Source organism: Vanellus vanellus, assembly GCF_965231255.1.
Source record: "Vanellus vanellus genome assembly, chromosome: 2".
Lineage (NCBI taxonomy): Eukaryota > Metazoa > Chordata > Aves > Charadriiformes > Charadriidae > Vanellus > Vanellus vanellus.
Genome location: NC_138906.1, coordinates 4660683 through 4683644, shown reverse-complemented (window position 1 = coordinate 4683644; position 22962 = coordinate 4660683). Strand labels below are relative to the sequence as shown.

The window sequence follows — 22962 nt, the reverse complement described above, 5'->3', positions numbered from 1 at the left end:
CTCCTCCAAAATCATCAGAATTTTTCGTTTCCTTTAGATGCAGGCTGTGAACAAGAAGATAATTCTCAAAATCTCTCCACATGAAAAAAACATATTAGCTCCTGAGTCTTTTCTAGTCTAGTAGGTTAAGGATTTACAGTGGTTTTCCTTCTGGAGCGTTCCTAAATATTAATTTCTTTTCTTCTTCAACATTCATTTCTTTGATTGATGTCCATCAATTCACAAATTTATTTTCACTGGGAGCTATAACTTCCATGCTGTTGTGTATTATGCTTTCTACAGTGCCGTCCCAGTACCAACTCCAGAGAGAACCTCTCCAGAGTGGAGAATATTTTAAGCATTCTAGGGTACCTTTGCAAACAAAGAAAAAAATAATAATAATGGGTGCGTCAAGCTGTGATGTTGCATTTCTGTATGACATGGCAAGACCTAGAGATGACCCCAGCATAGTGATCCGCCCTCCCAACTGGAAAATTTTCTCTGTTTTGTCCTTTTTCCCTTTTTTTCCAGACAGAGGTGATGCTGTCTGGCAGTGGAAATCTGCAGAAGTCTGTGCTTTTCTTTCTTTGTCTTGCGCAGCTGAGATATTCTGGAACCTGTAAAACCACATTACTCAGATGGACCATTGAAAGAAACCTAATAGCCAGATCAGAAATGAGCATGTTTTTAGATCTTTGATTTGCAGTAAAAACTAATACAAATGATAATAGACAGTTTCTGAGTATTGCCATATGGTCCGCATTGAGAAAACGTTTTCATTCACAAATCCAAATAACAAATATGATTAGCTCTTACTTGAATCTTCCAGTAATTCAGAATGTTTATCTAGTGTTAGCCTAGGACACTACCTGCTACACCCAAAAAAGCATTATTACAAAGCATGGTTTACTATGTAAGATGGAGAAAATGCACATCATTTTTACCAAAGACACAAAACGCGTGCTATGTTGACACCAGGATTAAGAGCTCCTAATTAAAACTCAGTAGAATAAAGAATGTATCCAGGTATTATAGAGTTTAAGAGGGAATTATATCCTATGCCCACGTTTTTGAACCAAAGTGTTTGGCTTGCTGCTACTCTGGAATTTATTACTCCAGTGCTCAGCCAACACACTTTATTGTCCCTGAGAACAAGAAATTGAAAATAGTCTGTTACTGATCCCATTAAAAACACAGAGTACTCAAGTACTTTGTCACAAGAACACCAAGTCTCCTACGTTCTGCGCTAGAGATATCATGGGTGGACAATGGGATTTATGAATGCAGGGTTAATTGGATTTGGGAAGCCGACTCTGGTTTTTTCCTCCTGTCTGAGTTTAGATATTACCCCTAATCAAACAGAATAAGATGACAAGAGAAGAGCTAATGAGAGGGGAAGCCGCACTCCACGTTCATATGTGGAAAGCCCTTCTGTGTCATTTCTGGGGAAACAGTGCTGGTAAAGCCATTAAGTGCTGACTAAGTACCACTGTGAAAATGGTACATAACTCCCAAACTGGGTGAAAAGACAGTAAGAGTCATTGTCTTCCCGAGGCGAAAGCTGTTGAGAACATTTGCAAGTTACGGTTTCTATTTGTTTGGGCTGTGTATTGATACTTTTTTTGATATAGAAAAAATGAAAAGGTGACTGTTAAAGATCAGGGGCCTTCAAAACAACAAAATGTGTCTGTAAGAAGGTGCACTTATTTTCTACTGAAGTAGAAGATGCAGGATTTCTTTGCTACTAGCTGAAATTAAGGTCAGCATTGCATCAGACCGAAATTGGAAATTACATTTACCTGTCAAATAGGCAAGGCAAAAGATCAACGCAGAAGTCTAGATATCTCACCCCTGGTGGGTATTTCAACATCCTGCATGAAAACCAAAGATAAAAAAAAAACACTGGAACCAAGGAGTAGTCTCTGAAAAAATAGACATGGCCCATCCCATAGTGTTTCCATCATGGGAATAATAATGAGCTAATGCAGCTAAATTAGTCATTGAAGCAACCAGGACTCTGTGCATACCATAGTTTCAGCCTTCGCTTTATATAAAGATCCTATGTAGTGTTCAGAAGCAAGTTCAGTGCAAGGGCATCTGGGTTTTATATATATATATATATATATATATATCAGCTAAAGGTTTTAGACAGCTTTGAAAGCTGTCTGCAGATTGCATACAGTGTTCAGCAAGTCCTAGAACGAATCACAACATAAAGAAGGGGCACAAGAGACCTACCAAGTGTCAATGTTAGAAATAACGTTTTGCCAATGGCCAAGATAATAGTGCTTTCTAGATTAACAAACCCTCTCCCGCTGGTTTTCATCACTAGGCTTTCCACAGGCAGTAAAGCCGTGGGACTGCTTCAGGTTTTCCAAAGTGAGGAGGACAAGCTATAATTAAGGTTGCTGCCTCGGTCACAGCATCATAAAGTCTATCTGCACTGCAGAGGGAAATGGGAAGAAAATATTGCCATCAAAGAATAGTAACGGTATCTACATTTCCAATCAAGTAGTTAAGGCCTCATAGGTGTTTTTTACAGGAAAAGGACATTTTATGGCCTTTCCCACCAAATTATGGGGATATAAGACTTTGTGCCTCTGATACTCAAACGTACAACTTTTAGCATTTCAGCTAAAGATTAAGTCCTTGGTCCTTTGCAAGATGACATCCTGCAGTGCCAAGGCCAGGGGAAAGCTGTAATGCAGTTCAAGACTTTTGACAATATGATCTGAAATCTAATTTGGTGCTGGAAAATAAAATCATGCTCCTCTGGGAAGCATGCAAAGGTGGAAAACAGTAGTGTGGAGAACCCTTGGATAGCAAAAGGTAATACAGTGACGTATCACTGTAGGCACAACATGGGCAGATGCTTCAAACTTTCCTAGTAGTCTTTGCTCTATTCTTGTTTCTCCTCTTGACTCTAAATAACTAAGAAAGGAGTTCCAGTTGATTGCAAGATTTTAGGTGTAGTGGGCCCACTTTCATTTTTGCCTTTAAGCAAGTGATTTAATATGCTTTAACATTTCTTTTTTCTCTGAAATATGACCCCTGCCCTCTTCAGAGCTAGGAGACCCTTCAATAATATTTGCATTAAACTTGCCCTCTGATGGATGCTCCTGTAAGAGCCTGTCTCGTAGGAAGGATACACATAATGCTTAGATGGTGCCTAGCAGTTGCTATGGTGACCTCAGTCCAGTGCTAGTTTCATAGCTTTTGATAAGAAAGAGGAAGAAAAGAAGAAAGTCATAATATCCCTTATGCGTTATTGACCATATCTGTACATCAGCCCCGCTTCAGCCAGCCCTATATACTATGACCCTTATCTTCTCCATATGGGACCTCATTGGTATTCTCCCGCGATTTCCAGGCATGATTCACTGGATCTTCTGGTCTTTATGTTATGAGACCATGTGCCCTGAAATTAGTATGGGATATAGGAAGAAAGGACACATACATCAGTTCCATCACTGCCTCTACTGCAATGTGGCCAGTAGGTCGAGGGAGGTCGTTCTCCCCCTCTACTCTGCACTGGTGAGGCCACAACTGGAATACTGTGTCCAGTTTGGGGCTCCCCAGTTCAAGAGGGACAGGGAACTGCTGGAGTGAGTCCAGAGAAGGGCAACTAAGATGATTAAGGGCTTGGAGCATCTCCCTTATGAGGAAAGGCTGAGAGAGCTGGGACTCTTTAGCCTGGAGAAGAGAAGGCTGAGGGGAGACCTTATTATGGTGTACAAGTATCTCAAGGGTGGGTTGAAGGAGGATGGAGCCAGGCTCTTTTCAATGGTTCCCAGTGACAGGACGAGGGGTAATGGACACAAGTTAGAACACAGGAAGTTCCGTTCAAATACACGGAAACACTTCTTTACGGTGAGGGTGACAGAGCACTGGCACAGGCTGCCCAGGGAGGTGGTGGAGTCCCCTTCTCTGGAGATTTTCAAGACCCGCCTGGATGCAGTCCTGAGTAATGTGCTCCAGGCAATCCTGCTTTGGCAGGGGAGTTGGACTAGATGATCTGTAGAGGTCCCTTCCAACTCTGAAGATTCTGTGATTCTGTAATGTTTTGCACAAACTACCAGGTAACAAAGATGTTGCGGCAGCTAGTTCATCTCATCCTATGGTAGATGCCTAAAACAAATCACCCTCTGCAAGCGTCAGTCTCTTTGCCCTTTATGAGAGGAGACTCAAAAACAAGATGAACTTATCTTCAGGTGGGTAAATTGGGTGGGATCAATTTGCCCCGCAGGATCAGTTCCTCAGTCCTTAGTTCTTCTTCAAACATCGAAATATAAACCAGGCTTCCTAAGCTTACCCTTAATTTTCCTCTGCCTCAGTTTTCCAGATTTCTAAATACGGTGAATGATACCACTTAATTTTGTACTATCTCTGTATGAGCACCATGCTCACAAATCTCTTTGACCAGACAAATGGCAATACACAGGAAATTCCAAGTGACTAGTGACTTTCAATCTGTAATGTAAAGTATTCTCTATGGGGCATGAGGCTAGAGAGACCAAAACCCCTGGAAAGAGTGAGAGAAGCACACAGGACAGGGAAAGCTGTGGGAACCTGTGAGGCCATGTACTCTGTAACCTTGTCTGGCTGCCATGTTCTACAGATCCTGTTAATGAGATTGTAAAGGCCTAACACCCAATTCTGGATCACTTTCCCCCCCAAAAGAGAGTCATAATGAAGGAACAGGGATAATGTGCGTATGGGATCGTGTATGCCAAGGTACAAGAGTGGGCAGAGGGCATTCCTGGGGAGGAATAACCCCATACACCAGTACAGGTTAGGGGCTGACCTGCTGGAAAGCAGCTCTGGAGAGAAGGACCTGGGAGTCCTTGTGGACAACAGGATGCCCATGAGTCAGCGATGTGCCCTGGTGGCCAAGAAGGCCAATGGTTTCCTGGGGTGCATTAAAAAGAGCGTGGCCAGAAGGTCAAGGGAGGTCATCCTCCCTCTCTACTCTGCCCTGGTGAGGCCACATCTGGAGTATTGTGTCCAGTTCTGGATCCCCTAGTTCAAGAAGGAAAGGGAACTACTGGATAGAGTCCAGTGGAGGGCTACAAAGATGATCAAGGGAATGGAGCACCTCTCTGATGAGGAAAGGCTGAGAGACCTGGGTCTGTTTAGCTGTGAGGAGAGAGGCTGAGAGGGGATCTCATCAATGCTTATCAATATCTAAAGGTTGGGTGTCAAGTGGATGGGGCCAGACTCCATTCAGTGGAGCCCAGCGACAGGACAAGGGGCAACTGGCACAAACTGGAACATGGGAAATTCTTTCTGAACATGAGGAAAAACTTCTTTCCTTTGAGGGTGGCAGAGCACTGGCACAGGCTGTCTAGAGAGGTGATGGAGTCTCCTTCTCTGGGGATATTCAAAACCCACCTGGATGTGTTCCTGTCCAGCCTCCTCTGGGGGAACCTGATCTGGCAGGAGGCTTGGACTAGGTGACGTCCAAAGGTCCCTTCCAACCCCTGCCATTCTGTGATTGGAAGCAGAGGGCAGAGTGTGCAAGCAGTAGCTGTGTGGGGAGCTCAGAAAGCTCCAGGAATGCTGCTAAGTAGAGTGCTGTTCCCGACTGCGGCTTTGCCAGCCGGCTGAACAGATTGCCGGTGCAGGAGAGCAGCACGCAGCAAGAGGGAAGGGAGCGAAAAGGCATAGCGTGGTCGTGGTAGATGCCGCGGAGTCGGGCGTGAGAGATCACTGATTTATTTCGTATTTACACATTAAATGTTAGGCTTCTAATCAGTGCTATATAAAACAGGGAAAAAATGGATTCCCACCTAAACCAGCTTATTATCCACATAGGCGGAGAGCACAGTAATGAGTGATTGTAGGAAATGTTTTTCCATAACCTCTCTCTGCACTTTCTGAAGGGACAGAATCAACATGCAATAAAACCAGTAAAAACCTTTGCACATTGATCTCAGTGTTGTCAAAATCCAACCTTTTGGAGGATTACCTATGTGTACCAGTCCTCCAGCCCGTAATATTAAGACGGGAACAACAGGAAGAAGGGGAAAGTGTGGGCAAGCCGTTTCAGGACAGGATAGTTTTGGGAGCCTTTCATTCCCCTCCTGTCACTAATAAGGGACAAACGCTGGAACAAAAGGGTTAAATGCAAGTTGTGCTCAGATAAACAAATCCATGGGAGATAAAGCAGTTGCCATGCCAGCTGACACCGAAAGCAGCCAGCACACATTTGGCACGTAGGAGAGGATCTAAAAGGCTGCGCTGAGCTCCGAGGCTCATCGTACACAGGCCGTTTCTTGGCTTTAGCTTTGCCCGCCCTGTTCACTTTACACCAGGAGCAACAATTGTTTGCATCGAATTTTTCATCCGTCGGAGAGGGGTGAGGCGGTGGTTACGTTTTCTGGGAGTCAGCACATGAAAATCAAGAAAGTCTGATAAACGTGGAAATAAGGGGCATGAAATATCTGGGTCTCTGCCACTAACTCTACGGGTAGCCGTTGGCAAGACCTTCGATTACTTTTTTTTTTTTTTTTTCTTCTCTTTCACCTCTTCATGTAGAAATTAGAAATAAGCAATATATTCTACTTTCCGTATCTCTGTTTGGTCTTTGGAACCGACAATTCAGCATTCTGATGGATCTTCTCTGGGGTCTCTAAGCAGTACTGCAAATAACGTCTAATTAATAATGACAGTTAAAGCACTAACGGAAGATTTGCTTTGCTTCCCTAAGAGTGACACTTACCTATTCAGTCTGGTCAAACAGTGAACAGCGCTGTCTGTCAATACAGTGGGTAACCCACCCTTTGTCAAGGATAACATTAGCTTCCTCGGGAGCTTATTGACTAATGAGAGCAACCATTGATTTTAAAAATGATGTTCTAAGAGACTGTTTAATAGCTGCTGTTGGGTCCATCCGTCTGTAGTTTGGGCTGTGCTGTTATTTAACTACATGTGAGGAGCACAGGTGTCAATGTAAGTCATGAAGGCTATCCTTGATTTAAAATCCTGAAAAATGGGTTTCTAGTCAAAATGCAGATGAAAAGCGTATTTTATTTACTCCTCATTTCTGGGAAAGTAATATATTTCATCTAGCCTGTTGCATGATCATCGTGATGGGCTTTCTCTGCTTCATCAGTGAAGTCTAATGCACCAGTTTCTCATCATTTATGTCTTAACAGTAAAGCAATGAGAGGACTTGTGTGAAAGCCCATGCACTGCAGCGCCCTACAATTTTGCCCATTACAGCACTGGCACCAGAGAAAATTTGCTGAGATCTCTTTAGAGTTGGAAAGGCAATCAGGTCAACAACAACAACAAAAAAAAAACAAACAAGAAAATACCGTTTCAGGGTAACAGTCTGAAAAACGGGAGGGACTTCCTTATGTCTGGACTTGCTACAGCCCCAGCTCCAACGCGAGCTCGGGCTTTGTCCCGATATATGTGGACACGTTAAATGTTAAGCACAGAAAGGATCCAAATGAACGCCATCGCCGTCTAGTACGCGTGAGCAAACATAGCCATTGGCACAGTTATCTGTCATGTAAACATCCATATTCTGGTGCAGGGTGCGTAAACATATGGTGTCAGAGAGAAGGGCAGCAGCAGCGTGCAGGAATGTAAAGCCAGATGGTGGCTGTACGTTCCCTCATTGTGTGCTTTTATATACACATATATATGCATACACATACAAATATACTCGTGTATACTATCCCAACACTCAAAGGCGAATTTTGACTTTTGGTTGTAATTCAGGGCACAGCGTTCAGAGTAAATCTAATTGACTCTCCAGTAGCTTAACTTATTAGCGAGAATTAGGTTGATGGATCAAGCCTAAAAGCCTGTATAGGGAAAGGTTGCACTGAAACTTTCTTCAGTATATCAGCACGGACTCAGATGTAGAAAAATACGTTCATAAAAGCAAGTTTGCTCCTACAGTAATCAGAAAACACCGCCAAAAATGCGAATCCTTTCATAACCTCCAAACACATTTAAAATGCAATAATAATTTGGGTATATATATAAAAAAAATAATATAAAAAGCCTCTTAATTTTACTAAACTACACTAATATGATGTTTTAACTGCTATTACCGATGTAATGAAATTAAAAATGAACTAAAATCTAATATTTTAACATCAGAGTGACTAACTACCACCCATATTTAAAGTGAAATAACGGTAATTTTTAATTCATCATTTTTAGATAAAAATAGCTACATTTAAAACATTTAAATTTCAAAAAAAGGATATTTTTCTGAGCCATCAGTGCAATATGCCAGGATACCAGGAACATCAGGCTTCAATCTACTTAGCATTGGCCTGGTCTTCCTCCAACAAGAATTCTGGAAAGTTTGTAATATCGCATTTCAGGATTTAAGCCATACTGTACAACTAGTAAAGTAAAACTGGATTTTTATGAGTCAAAAAGTTTTTTGGAGTTTTTTTGCAGCTTCTTCTTAACCTGCTTCTGCAGGTAAGGTTATTGAGTGAGGTGACCGTGTGTGAGGAACCAATTCTATTATGAGCTACTGCTCTGAGTGTCAACAGGCTATGAAAGACACTGTGAAAGACAATTTTTACCACGGGTAAAAATTCCCACAGGTTTATCCTAAAGTTGCTATTCTGAATTCAGATTTTAGCAATATAGGCATCTATATCTGAGCTATATCCCTGTTAGTAAACCTGGGCTTTGGTAGGCTTAAGAGAGAAACAGGTCTCTCCAAAATGTTCTGCAGAGGCATCTCTGTTATTCTGCCAAGAATCTGGAGCACAGTCACAGCGCTTCTGCAGCATCTGCTAATTTTGCCTGATGTAGCAGGTCGGACAATCTTCGCTGGAAAATGTTTGCTCAGAGCTTTGCGGACTTCTCTTCAGAATTAGTACACCTGCCCAATCATTGCAAACATCCAAGAATTCTCATATGCGAAATCTTGAAAGCAGCTGGAGTTGGTCAGAGAAGCCAGGAGACCAAGGGTCTTCTCATCATGGCTTTCAGGATTAAACCTCCAGCGTAACTGGTGGGTTGAATGTGTAGGTTTGATGTTGAATACCTCCATTCAAAGACACGGTACAGCCTACCTGATGCTTCAGCTTAGCTTTCTAGTCTCCCACCATCATCTTCACACTAAATCCTCTTTTTTTCTGTCCCAGAAAATCAAAAAGCACATCTGATTTATTTTAGAGGAGAGAAATCGATGCGTTTTAAATTATTACATGATGAAGAATTTGAAAAAGTATAAAATATAAAATGCTTTTTATGCTGTGCTGAAAAGAATCTTTTTAATATTTTGTTTTCTTAGATGCTGTCTTTCTCCTTCCCCATAGGATCAAAATCAATCGTCGTTTGGCTTTCACTTTTAATAAAAAACCCTCTCATACAAATCAGTGAACGGCTTTTCCAATCCCTGGTTAAGATTTCGCCGTATGTTCAGGGTTAAAGAACAACAACCTGTAGCCCTGTGGTTACTCCAGGGGATACAGAACTAAGCTAATCTAAACATTTAACCTACCGTAGCGGTCAAGGAAACATTGGAATCTTTTTCCCTGCTCCGTAGGCCACTGGCAGAGCTATTTGCAGACGGCTTTGTCAGGTCAGGCTCATTGGCATCTCTCTCTCCACGATGCAGCAGCACCACTCGGTGGCTTAGGGCAGCTCCTCTTTATGCATTCCCCAACACCGAACTTGAGCCAAAAATCCACAGAGGATTCAGGAAAAGTCTGACTTCGGTGCAATTCGGGTTAAGTTCTTAATAGGGTGGGTGGGAGATTGGTTTGAGATAACGCCAACGTTTTATTTTGCAAGGACAAAAGGAAGGAAAAGGAAAATTTTTAATGCAAACACGAATTTTTATGATTTCTCATTGTAACATTTGTATTTTTGGTATACGAATCGGCATGGGTTTCAGCATAATATTTTTGAAATGTGTGTGTTTTTCTTATTTTGGACACTCTCCCCCCTCAAAAAAAAAAAAGAAAAAAAGGAAAAAAACAGCTGACGAAAAAGCTCCCTCAACTCTTTTTCATATCCTTCCTTGAGTTTGACGAAACTCCATGATAACTGGAGATTTAACAATACAATGCAATTGACTGTCTTCTGAAAACTACTTTTCAGCTATAAAAATACGGTCTCATCTTGAAAAAAAGGAATTAAACAAAATTTTCTTGCAGTTCTTCTCTGGGCACTGCTACATCCAGTCCTCTTATGGGAAGCAAACTATTATCAAAGTTAAATTAATCATTTTTGTTCTTCTAATTTCAGGTTGGGAAGTAGATAACTTGGGGCAAACTCATACAGGTAAGAACCAGTTGTGATGACTACCTCCTATGTACCTCTGTTCTCAAAAATTGTCTGTAGAGCCCATAATAACATCAGATTATTAGAAAGTTGTTCATGTATCAACCATTATGATAATTAATACACATAGTTCATTGTAACACGGTGATAAAAAGTGAAAGTAAAAATCTGGTAAGTGTCTAAAAGTTGATGTGATCTAACCTAAAACCACAAAATTAAACTATCTTACTTAAAACCAATTAATTATTGCCTTTGGCTACTGATGAATGGAAATAATTTTTCATTAATTCTGTGAAAACTGATCATACTTCAATATCTAATGTTAATAAGTGTAAATTTCTGAAGATCTAAAATTTGACTTCAATATTTTTTCAATAAAATTGGTCCTAGTTTGATTTTATGTGGTTTTAGCCATGTACTCTCTGCTTGCAGTAGCAATTTTTAAATTTTATAGGTCCAGCTTTGATTTAAACTCGCAAGTAAAACTGTGTTTACTTCCTGAAAAGACAAAATCAAGTATTTATTGCCTTTGGGCCTGATCCAAGCAAATAAAAATCAATTGGATCCTATTTACTGATTTCCGCAGATGCCAGTTTGGGTCCTAATAGAAAACACAATCAAAACAATTTCATACCAAATTTCCACTTTTATAGGTGATTATGACCCGCTGCAAAGCACAGCCCAGTCTCCCCTAGGTAAGAAACAGAACCACGGAATGTTTCTCTTTTTATTTTAACGCTATTAAAAAAGGAAGCTCCAAGCTTTTTCTCCTGCCATTTAGGTATTATTTTCAAATGAGTTCTAATTATGGTGACACATTTTCTGGTGTGTTACTTTTAGCAGTATTATGCAAATTTATTCCTCCGCTATTGAGTCTTACAATCTAGCAAGTATGTTGCTGTAAATTATATCTACCTGCTTAACAGTAATTACTAAATGGTGTTAAGGAAAGTCAACACCATGATTAAGTGGTTATTTTCCATAGAAAACTAGGAATGAATGCACAAGAGTAATTTACCAATATTTGCCAAGTAATGCAATATTCTTAAATGAATGCTGTGATTAAATAGATGTATTCTGCTGCATGGACGGCAAACAGATTCTCTAAAAATAAGGTCACTGCTAATGTTATGAGCTACTTGACTAAACTGCTTGAAGAATGCGAAGCAGCACAACCTTATTAAAAAAAAAAAAAAAAAAAAACAACAACAAAAAAAAACATGGAAATTTCCATCAATTTTTGTCAAGGTACAGCTCAAACTCCCAAAACTGTAATAGTTCGAGAAATGGAAACGGTGCTATTGTGCTGGAGAGGAATAAGTGCAGCCAGCAGCTCAGCTCTAATTTTTCAACCAGGTCACTGAGCTCTGGCAAGAGTAATGGTGCTTAAAAAGCGCACCACGGGGGCCGTCCCACCTCAGGCAGCCTCAGCAACAAAGTGAGTGTCAAAAGACACTTTCCTCTTCTACCCCCAAGCTCTTCTTTCCCAATACAGTTTTAAGCCTTTTGACTGTGTCTGTGACAGCCGTTTAGGAGCTGGTGCTTATATGAGATTAGCCAAGCAATTAGGGTAAAAAGAGAGAAAAAGAGAATGAGTTTTGAGCCTCCTTGCAAACACTCGTTTTAGGGTAAGGTTATAAACTGGGATTGGAATGAAAAATAGGCAGAGGAATGTGAGAAGCTCTGAAAGAGGTTTCCAATTGTCAGCTGAAGCCACACTGGGCATCTGGAGATGTAAATGAACATACTGCTCTGAGGACAGAGGCAGGGGTGGGATTCCCACTCCATCTTTCCTTTATTTTCCTACAGACCCTTCTCACAAAGTCACTCTCAGATCAGAGCCTAGGCTTGAAGATGAATGAGTGGCACCCATGTTATCTGACTGCAGGAGAACAGTCCAGCTGCCTCGCCATAGACACATACTGTCTGTTTTACCTATCCTACAGTATCCCGCCTGCATTCCAGCAGCTGCTGCAAAAAAATCACGTCAGCCTTGTGTTTTCTTGCCAGTCCCACGCAGATGCCTCAGATATAGATTATCTTAAATAGCACAAAGTGCCTACCTATATTTAAGCACTGGACTTAACCTTTAGCCACCTCAAGTGTAGATGTCTGCACCAAAGCTGTGTTCCTTAGATGCCTTTCGGAGTCAGTGGAGAGAAATGGCCATTTAGCTGACTCCTGGGTTTAGGCACCCACTTGGGAATGGGGTCTTTGGTGACCTGGAGGCACTGACCGTACTGGTTAAATCTTTTTTGCTCTGTGGTGACCAGCTGTAGTAGTAGACATCCGTGGGCACCTAGTGTAGGACTGGGTTATTAAAGATGTCGTTAAAGATACCATTAAAGTATTCTATGGATAGCCAGATAAATAGTACCCCAGTGGTACTGTGGGGTTTTCTTTGGTCATGTACCAAGGGGAGGAAGGGTACGTCCTGTGGTTTGCTTCAGCAATGTCACATTCCCAACTGTACTTGACAATAGGGGACATCAGCAGAAACTGCACTGAAGATGGCTGGTCTGAACCTTTTCCTCATTATTATGATGCCTGTGGCTTTGATGAAAATGAAACAGAGTCCGATAACCAGGTGGGAACTAATCTTATAATTAAAAACAAATGAAGGGGGAGAGCAGCAGGCTGCTTTTTGTGCAGCCTCTGGCCGTGTTCAGATTTGATGGTGATTAGAATGAAACAATCAGATATTTATGGGCACAAAAACGTGAGAAGCCAGATTTAAATCCTTCCTAGCTCTATACTGAATATTTCCAGAATATGACTGTTTACTGTTGATATAGCTTGTAACTTCTAGAAGCCCCCGGTTCTTCCCCTGTTGACTGAAGAATCCCTTAGCCAATGAATATTTTTTTTTTCTACAGATGCATGCACAGTGGTCAAAGAAATATAGACAGCTTCTGCTAGCTCACTGACATATGAGCTTCACAGTTTGCAGAACCAAGGGCATGCCAGCCGTAGAGTAAGGCTCTAATATACAGCGAGATCTCGGGGGAGCCAAGAGGGGAAAACAACCAGGCTGTTGGAGAAACAAATCCTGCCTCTGGCTCCCCCTGCATGTTGACGGGGTAAAGAAGATGTGACCGTAGATGAACCGTTTAACTGTGTGTTGTTTGCCTCCCAAGGATTACTACTATCTCTCTGTGAAGGCTCTGTACACGGTCGGATACAGCACTTCTCTTGTTTCCCTCACCACTGCCATGGTTATCCTGTGCCGTTTCAGGTGAGTCAGGGCACGAGCAGTGAGCTGTTCTGTCACGGGAGGAAAGAGACCGGAGCTCATCGGCCCAAAACAATATTTAAGCTTTTATCTTACCAGATGTGGAATAAGAGGGAGACAGCCCTTTAACAGAGCTGTTGGACGCACTCCAGTAGCCACATTTCAATACACTGTAGATGCCACTGCAGGAGCTGCATTGGACTGAGTCTATTTTACGCTTTTACAGGAAAATCCCCAAATCCTCCTCTTGGTCAGGTTTAGGGTCAGTATTATCCACATTCTTGACTTTCAGATGTTGCTATTCTTATCACCAAGGTGCTAGGAGCTCTGGCCATGTGTGCAGATAGACCTAGTGTGCTATTTCCATAAAAGAAAAGTCTTTTTTTTTATTTTTTTATTTTCCTCTCCCTTGCTCTTTCACCTATAGGAAGCTTCACTGCACTCGAAATTTTATCCACATGAACCTCTTTGTTTCCTTCATCCTACGTGCAATATCCGTATTCATTAAAGATGGGGTTCTTTATGCTGAACAGGACGGCAACCACTGTTTTATCTCAACGGTATGTAAAACCAAAGCCAAAACCTTTTCCTTTTTTTTTTTTTTCAGCATGAGATAACAACAAAATAGTGAGGCAGGCAGCAGTCTGTTGGGTATCACAGGCTGAGAAGCTATTGGGAGAGAAGGTAATTGGCGGTAAACTTCCCTCCAGCAAAACTGTGATGGTATTGCCTGACAACGTCATCGGTGTCCAGCGGTCTGTCCTTTAGGACAAACCTACAAGTTGCGGTTTCTGACGCTACTCGAGTTGTTTCTCCCTTTCAGAGATCGGCAATAGTGATAGCTGGGATGAGAGCAGACGCAAGCAATTTCCTTCATCTAAAGGTCTGGTTTTTCTCCAGACCTTTATTTGTTCTGGATGTCTGGCAGAGTCACGTGTAAAGGGAGTGACCATTCAGACATTAAAAATACCCCTAACAGTTATACTCTCAAAAAATTAGTATTAGCCATGTGTTTGTCCCTAAAGTGTGTGGTTTCATGGAAAGCAGTCTCTTCTGCAGATGTATTTAGCTATATATTACATGTAAATCCCAATTCCTCTCACATTTACAGCTAGTATTTGATTTGATAAATCAGCTCAACGGCTGTAATTATGGTGGAATTACAGTGAATTCCCCAAATGAGATCTCCTTTATCCATCCAGTTAGGAGCTAAATTCCCTATGGGCACCTTCCACGAGGAAAGTGCAGCTGTGTAGTTTCTTAGTCAGCCTTTTCTTTGTCATTGAAACTAGTTTTTGCTTTTAATTCTTCTCCATTACAAAGTTGAAGCCATGTTAAATCTGTAGCTTGTTCACAACAGTCTTCTAATAGTGGCACCTGCCTCTTTGTTTTGAAACACCTGAAGCATAAAGCACATTAAAATGAGGCATCTGATGACCAGATCTTCAGCCCTGATAGAGCTTCCATTAAGAAACTCAAGATCTGATGTTTTAAACATATTGGTTGCAGATTTGTCCCAGAGGATGGAGTGCAAGTGAGAACCAGTCAAAATTGTTAGCCTCCCACTGCCCCAGGCGGGAGCTTCCAGTTTATACACTGTTTTTGCTCTGATTTGTTGAAAAGTTCTGCTTTTGTAGGACTAATAATGTCTCACTGGGATGCAACACTGGAAAGACAAGTGTGTACTACTCTCACAGAGTCAAGGTAGAGCTTGGTTTCCACCTAAGGCTTTTATCAGAGAATCATAGATTCATTTAGGTTGGAAAAGACCTTTAAGATAATCGAGTCCAACCATCAACCTAACACTGCCAAACCCACCAGTAAGCCATGTCCCTAAGTGCCACATCTAAATGTCCTTTAAATACCTCCAGGGATGGTGACTCCACCACTTCCCCAGGCAGCCTGTTCCAATGCTTGATAACCTTTTCAGTGAAGAAATTTTTCCTCATATCCATTCTAAACCTCCCCTGGTGCAACTTGAGGCCGTTTCCTCCTGTCATATTGCCTATTATGTGGGAGAAGAGATCAACCTCCTTTCAGGGAGCTGTAGATAAGTTCTCCCCTCAGCCTCCTTTTCTCCAGGCTGAACAATCCCAGTTCCTTCTTTTATTTTTTTTTTCCTTTTTTTTTCTTTTGTCCACTGCTTTCCCCCATAGTAAATGAATGAAAGCTTCTGTCGTTTTTTTTTTTTTTACAGTAAATCACTCTGCTTTCTTTACACTTAGGCTTACTTTTATTTTCTATCCCTGAGTGACAGCACCTGCAAATGGCAAGGAGGTACAATTCTCAACTGCACACAGGAGGGTGCATCCTTTCTGATCCCACTCTCAGGGCTTTCCACAATCGTCATGCCATTTCCCATCCTTCCTTAGCTTTCTCAATACACAACTGGATTCTTTTCTTCTCTGCACTTAATCCCTGGAAGGGGGCTTAAATCTAGCAATTAGCGTCCATTGACGATGTGAACTCCCACTAATGCGAGACGTTCTCAAGCTGTCTGCAGACGCTCGTCGACCACCTCCCACTGGTAAAATTGGCTACCTGCCCTTTCAAGCTTCCCTCTCTAAGTGGCACCTCACATTCTTCTCATGCTTTTAAAACTTTACTATTAAAAGGCCATAAAACCCGTCCCAGCTGTGTTCTTTTCCAATAAGAGATTTGGAGAGGTTGAAAGCATTTTCTCTACCTGTTAGGCGGAAACAACATGGAAATAACTTTGTTTTTCTTGATTCTCTGCAGGTGGAATGCAAAGCAGTGATGGTGTTTTTTCACTACTGTGTCATGTCCAACTACTTCTGGCTTTTCATTGAGGGATTGTACCTTTTCACTTTATTGGTAGAAACCTTTTTCCCAGAGAGGAGATATTTCTACTGGTACACTATTATTGGCTGGGGTATGTGACGTTTCTTCTCTAAAATGTGTCTCAGTGTGCAAGACAACTCCATGAACCATCTGATATTTCCACATACAGTTCCAAAATATAGTTTTAGTCTTTGCATAGAAGTACCACTGCAGACTGAAATGTGTTGTGCTTTTTTTCTGAAGAGCCTTAACATGAAACCTGGAGGACACCACATCCCTTGCAGAGATGTAGTCCACAACCGAGAATTGCCTTCTATAAAATATGACCTTAATGCCAAGTTCTTCAGTTTAAGCAAATCTGCAATGTTAAGTCTAGTCCGTTTTCTAAGACTTCATTTCTGCCTTTCTTCCAGATAATAGCTAAATTGAAAATGTATCCAAAGGGTATCCACATACGCTCATCCTACCTGGATGGGAAATGGAAACTTGCAATGGGAAGAAACAAGATTTTTTCCAGAAAGGCCAGTTGTGCAATGATAACCAGCGTAATTATTTTTTGTTCTGGCCTTCTGGATATAAATTGATTCCTGCAACATGTTAACTCAAACAGTTCTTTGCTGTCGTTTTTGTGCAGAAGTCAGACGATGACAGCAGAAGAAAACATTAATTTTAAATGTACCCTAGGAAGGTTAAGCTCAATTTTTATACTTAAAAAAACATACTTCTGAAATAATCTGGAAATAATCCTGTATGTTTATGTGTAAAGTCTACATATAAACCGCATAACTCAAACTATTCTCTTCTGAAAAACACATACTCGTGTAACCTGAACCTTCAAGTAATCCACAGCTGGTTTTGTTTTTTCCCTCTTGAGGCAGCTCTATATACACAAAAATTCTCATCTCCTGGCAAAGACTTAATAAAACAGGAGCAAAAGTATAGAGAAGAAAGAAGAGAACAAGCAATCAGAAATAACCAATGGCATATAAAAGCGATTGGAAAAGGATGACTGTGGGAAAAGATTATGGGAAAAGAAACTATTGGAAAAGGATATTGAAAGTTCCTTCTGTATTAGGCACAGGTGTATAATCACATTATAGCTGGGATATAAGGCTGCTTTCAAAGAGAACTTGGGGGATACGTGCGTGAAAATCTGACAACTACAAAAGAAAACAATGTGCAAATCTTTGCAGTCTGAACCTAAATCAAAGGTTGAATTCCTTTAATAAAGTTTGCACAAATTTCATATCTTTATGTTTGTCTGAATGTGAGAAAATTGCGACACAGCATATTAACTGAATATTAAAAAAAAAAAAATCAGTCTCTGTAGTGAAAGAACTACCCAGATGGACTCATTCTATAATGCAGCCTCAAAATATTTGGTCTTAAGTTGAATACCATAAATGAGTTCTAGCTGTTCAGCTTATAGACATCACTTCGTATTCAAAGCAGTATCAATAATATCCATTAATAACACTAAGAGAATCTCCAAATGTAGATGGTTTTGTTGTGTTTTAAATGCAATATTTTCTCAGCTCGTGCATATTTCAACTCGAATAGCAGTTTCCCCGGCCTGGTAGGAGCAACTGGCACTTTGCAAGAACAGAAACTCTTCCAGACTCTGAATGCAAAAGCATTTCTGCAGCCCAGAGCCGACGGGGAGGGAGCTGCGCTGAAAGCAGCAAGAAGCAAAAGCTCAGCATTTTGCGGCATCTGGATGTTTACCTGTTTCTTAAAATGTGCTGAGCACATCAGTGTCCTCATTTGATTAATGACAACTACATATGGCTGCGTCGATCCAAACAATTTTTTTCCTCTTAAATGTGCAACGTGCTGTTAGGATCTCCGGATAGACTGCTGTCTTCCTGAGATCTCTCCTAATGCCTTTTCCTTACTCGGGGCAGAAACACAGTCAGCAAGAATAGCCCTTCTCAGCCTCTGAGGTTTGTCTGTTTTCTAATGTTACTCAGAAGCTGAAAAGAAAGTGATGAAGACATATATATCTTTTGATGTAAAGCAAAGTAATGTGAGTATATGCATATTCATGTAGCAGATGGTTCTAAACTCCAAGCTGACCTGAAATGTGCTTTTTTACCTATATTGTTACGACACATTTAGTCTAATTCTGCCTTCCTGCCCGTGTTTCAGACTTGGAACACTATTCATACCATCAAAATTTATATAGCGCAAATCAGTGCAAACTAGGTAGCACATCAGATCCATGATTGACATTTAAAGATCATTTTTATTATCGTGCGTCTGCTAAGTTCACAAAGATCCCGATGTTATTTAAGTATTCTCATGTGAGAAAAGCAGACTTCAATTTAAATTAAATATGCATGATTTCTTCTCCCCAAAGCCTGTCATTTTATTTCTTTTATTTTTTTTTTTCCTTTCAGATATTTCTGTGTGTGCTTTTTTAAAGGAGGAGGGCTTAATCACTCATCTAAGTCTAACAGGGATATTTTTATTTCTGATAGCAAGAATATGAGATTTGACAGAGACTCACTTTAGTGGATTCAGTCGAATGACTAATTAATGTGACATCAACACAGCCCTGCAAAATGTATGAAACATAATTGTTCCTGTCAACTTATGACACTCTCATTCACCGCTGCAAGCTGGGGTTGTCAAGGTCCTTGTTTTGTTTGCTTTTTAGCACTTTGTCTTTCCAGTGCTGCCTGAATAAACATAGGCAGTTTCATAGTCAAAGGTTTTATTTGTCATAAAATGTAGACTGAACTTACCCAGAGTTTCCTTGCAAGACTGTGTTTTTTTATAAAAATAATTCCACTGAAAACCCACACTTTTAGTGTTTTCGGAAAGAAAAGTAAATCGAGGTTTCTCAGTGGATTCTTACTGTTTTGATTTAATATGTATTTTACAAGCATTTTTTAAAAAGTAAAGAAATGTCTGAAATGGAAATTAAATTCTTGCTCCCAATATTCTCTTTTGGGGGTTCGGGGTGTTTTTTCATGAAAAAAGTGAAATACTCTTGTGAGTAATGGAAAACTGTCCTCTACTGGTTACTTTTAGTTGAATAAGTAAGGCAAAATCAGCTATTTAGACAGTAACAGAGAAAATGCAATATGTGCAAATAATTCACAACAAAACTACATAAGAATACAAAGAACACAATAATGCCATTACAACTCAACATCTGCCACTCTCCAATTATTGCATAATTGCAGGAGCTCTAGACACGGAAGCTGATGTCACTGCTTTTATTTTGTACAGACTATGTTTTAATGTTCATGCAACAAGACGCGGGACAACAACTTTGAACAATAATGACCTGAAATGAAATCGTTCCTTCTTGTTATCAGTTGTGCATCTGCAATCCCACCAAGCCCAACCCGTCCTCGGACTGGGACAGACTTTTCTAGAGCTCCGAACTAATGTAATGATCTGCATTGTTTCGTGCGCGAGTGCTACTAGGAAATAAAACCCCAGTGGAGAGGTTGCAAAAAGTGCTACTTGCTGAGTCCTAAATGTGCCTAGACTGCTAACGATATCACCGTCTTATCTTCTGCAGGTACCCCGACGATTTGTGTCACTGTCTGGGCAGTGCTGAGACTTCACTTTGATGATACTGGGTAGGTATCGCTGCGTGGGAAATCATTTCATGTGCATTCAGCACGGTGGCAAGGATGAAACAGCAATATAGTCATCAGAGGACATGAGTAATTTCTCCTTCCATTTCTGACATTGATTTGTGTGCACAAGTAGTTTAGGTCCAGTGCTCAGCCGAGAGTGCTTTCCTGCTCAGATGTATAAACGGCCATAGTGCGATCTTTATGTCCCTGTTGCACTGGTGAATTGGTGAAAGAAGATGCAGGTATCTACTCTGCAAACCAGCAGCTGACCCAGTGGCCCTCTGTTCCCCGCTCAGTTAAGTTAGTGGAGTCCAGGATGTGAGTTATCTCATGGTAAAAGAGCTGCCAGGTGAATCACACCTCTGATTGTCTTCTCCTTTCCAACTGATCATGAATGAAGACAAATGTAATGGGCTCATCTGTAGAAATTGTATCGCAGATGTTTCTTACGTGATGAGCGAAATCTGCACAAGGAGTTGCTGAGCTTTGATTTACAAAGGCAATTACGAGTTTAGCTTCCCCTTGGAGAGTTTTTTTCCAGAAATCTAGTGGGGGAGAGGAGTGGAGGTGAGACAGAAATCCGCATCCTGTCTTCTCTGAAAAAAAAAAACAAAACACCGAGGAATGGAATAATTTCAGAAAGAATTCAAGAGGGTAGTTTCCATACCAATGGTCTCTTTCTCTGGAAAAACAAAACAAAACAAAAACAAACAAACAAACAAAACAAACAAAAAAACAACAAACAAACAAACAAACAAAAAAAAAACAAACTGCAAAGATTCTGTATCCTTTTCTAAAGAACCAGAAGGAAAGGCTGCTCCCAGAGATGGCCCTGTACTTCCCGGTAGTCAGTAGATTCATTGGTCTGATAGAGCAGCAGACACAGCTGGTAGGAATGGACATGAAAATACACCTTGAATATACGAACTTAGCAATGTTGTTGTTGTTTTTTTTTTTTTTTGTGACAGCTATGCTTGAAATTGGTAAAGTGTTAGGAAAAATGCTGGGAATGAGGAAAACTGAAGTTGGACTAGACGATCATTGTCGGTCCCTTCCAACTGAAATAGTCTAGTTCTTTTCTGTTTTGTTCTATTCTATTCTATTCTATTCTATTCTATTCTATTCTATTCTATTCTATTCTATTCTATTCTATTCTATTCTATTCTATTCTATTCTGTTCTAAAATTTGGAAAACCCAGCAGCGGTCCTTTGAAAAACTTGATCTGAGTGAAAGGCTTCATTGTGCACCCAAGTGCCATTTCTGAGAGACCTAGGCTTATGTTTTAATTTTGCCTTATACTAGAGATACCTGGATCCAAAATTTGCACCAGACTCACTATTCTGTCAGGTTTTCCTCATCCTCGTTCTTTCATGCTCTTTTTGGAAAGTACATAAAGCCTTTCCTCCACTGGGGATGCCAGTCCTTTGACCCAATGTTCTATTTTGACATTAAGACAAATTAAATCACTTATTTCCATGCAAAACAAGCCAGAACCCCCTGTTGTGTCCTTATGATGATTACAGCACTGGTCCTAAATACATTAATCTCTCTTGGGAGTCTGAACAGTCCCTGCATTTTGCGGGTAGGGGGAATGTCTCACAGAAGGAAAAAGAAGAAGAAGAAAAAAAAAACCAACAACAAAACCCCCTTTCCTTTCTTTTAGTTAGAGAAGCTATTTAACATGCAACACATTTAGACAGATTCTAGCTAAGCGTCTCAGCGGTTACTTTTTAAAAATCCGTTCGCATTGTTCTGGGGGTGGGGGAGAAGCCAGCGTGAAAGCCAGAAAACATTGCAGAAATTACTGAACTGGGAAAACACAGTCGCAGAAGGCATGGACTAAAATACAGACTCGGAGTCTGAGTCTCCTCCTGTTTGCCCCTTATAATACTGGCAGAGCTCCCTTGGCTTCAGCTTCTGATTCACATCACTGTAAGTGACATGTTTGTGGAGATAAATGCAGCTGTCTGTTTATCCAGAGCTGTGCTACTGAATTAAATGGAGTGATGCCAGATGTACACCAGAGACGGAACAGAGATCAGACTCTGGCCTTTTCCAATGGAAATCGCATCCCTCCCCCATCCCACTGGCTCCCTTCCCTTCACCCATCCTGAAAAATAGTCCTGTGTGTCCGACCTCCGCTGTAGCAGTGCATTTCAAAGAAATTAGGGAGACCGTTTGCGTAGTACAGCCTGTTGGCTGATATTATAGACTGTTTTTTGTGCACTGATTTTTTTCTTTTCCCTTCTGGTCATGTTCATCTGAGGAGAAGATTGTGTTTCTTCCACCACATCCATCCTATAGGTGTCACAGGGACCAGACCGAAAAAAGTCCTTAAAAAAAACCTTTGTGTGAGATTAATTTGATTAATTGTTGACATCTACAAGGTAGACATTGGCAACCGAGCTTGCTGGGGACACGTCCTGTAAAAGGAGGGGAATAGGTCTAAGGAAAATAGGCATTTGTAGGGGATGATGTATCACCCCAGAATACACATTTAAAATACATCATTGCAGGGGGAAAAAAAAAAAAAAACAAACAAAAATAATCAACAACCTCCAAGTGTCTATTTGTTCCAACCAGAGACCGGGATAATCAGCGGGGCTGTAGGTGTCTTCGGTATAGATGACTGGAACTAGAGCAGGTGGACTCCATCCCCTGTAATTTCTCACTTCTACACAGACAAGTTGCCGTACATCAGTGCCTGTTTGTACAGCCAGGTTAATATTAGAACGTGCTCAGATTCTTTCCATATTAGTCAACAAACTAAAGGCTTTCAGGGTAGATTCAACATGCATCTCAGAGAGGTTGAGGTCTGCAAATGCTGGTTAATTTTCAGAAAAGGACACCTGATTTATAAATGCATACAGAGAGTTCAAAAATAATTGGTGACTTTAGGTGCTTTTGTTTTGTGGCGTACAATTGCTGATAACTGAAAAGAGTCTGATTTCCACACTGTGGGTGAGAAGGAGTTCCCTCTGAACATTTGTTCCCTTTGAAATATTTTAAGTTGGACATCCAAAGCGAGGTAGCTCAGAAATGTTACTTTGCATTTGAAAATCTCAGCCATCACTCCCACA

The 22962-nt window shown here is 40.9% G+C and overlaps 1 protein-coding gene across 3 annotated transcripts in view; it reads left to right on the top strand.

Annotated features, from left to right (window-relative positions):
• ADCYAP1R1 (ADCYAP receptor type I) overlaps positions 1–22962 on the top strand; it is a gene marked incomplete at both ends in the record, with an annotated part of 116079 nt that overhangs the window by 61839 nt on the left and 31278 nt on the right. For all 3 annotated transcript variants that reach the window (XM_082480148.1, XM_082480149.1, XM_082480147.1), the window contains 7 exons: positions 10216–10251; positions 10905–10946; positions 12735–12838; positions 13389–13486; positions 13911–14043; positions 16223–16376; positions 19821–19881. In XM_082480148.1, coding sequence (XP_082336274.1) covers positions 10216–10251; positions 10905–10946; positions 12735–12838; positions 13389–13486; positions 13911–14043; positions 16223–16376; positions 19821–19881 — 628 coding nt within the window. The remainder of the gene's footprint in view (positions 1–10215; positions 10252–10904; positions 10947–12734; positions 12839–13388; positions 13487–13910; positions 14044–16222; positions 16377–19820; positions 19882–22962) is intronic.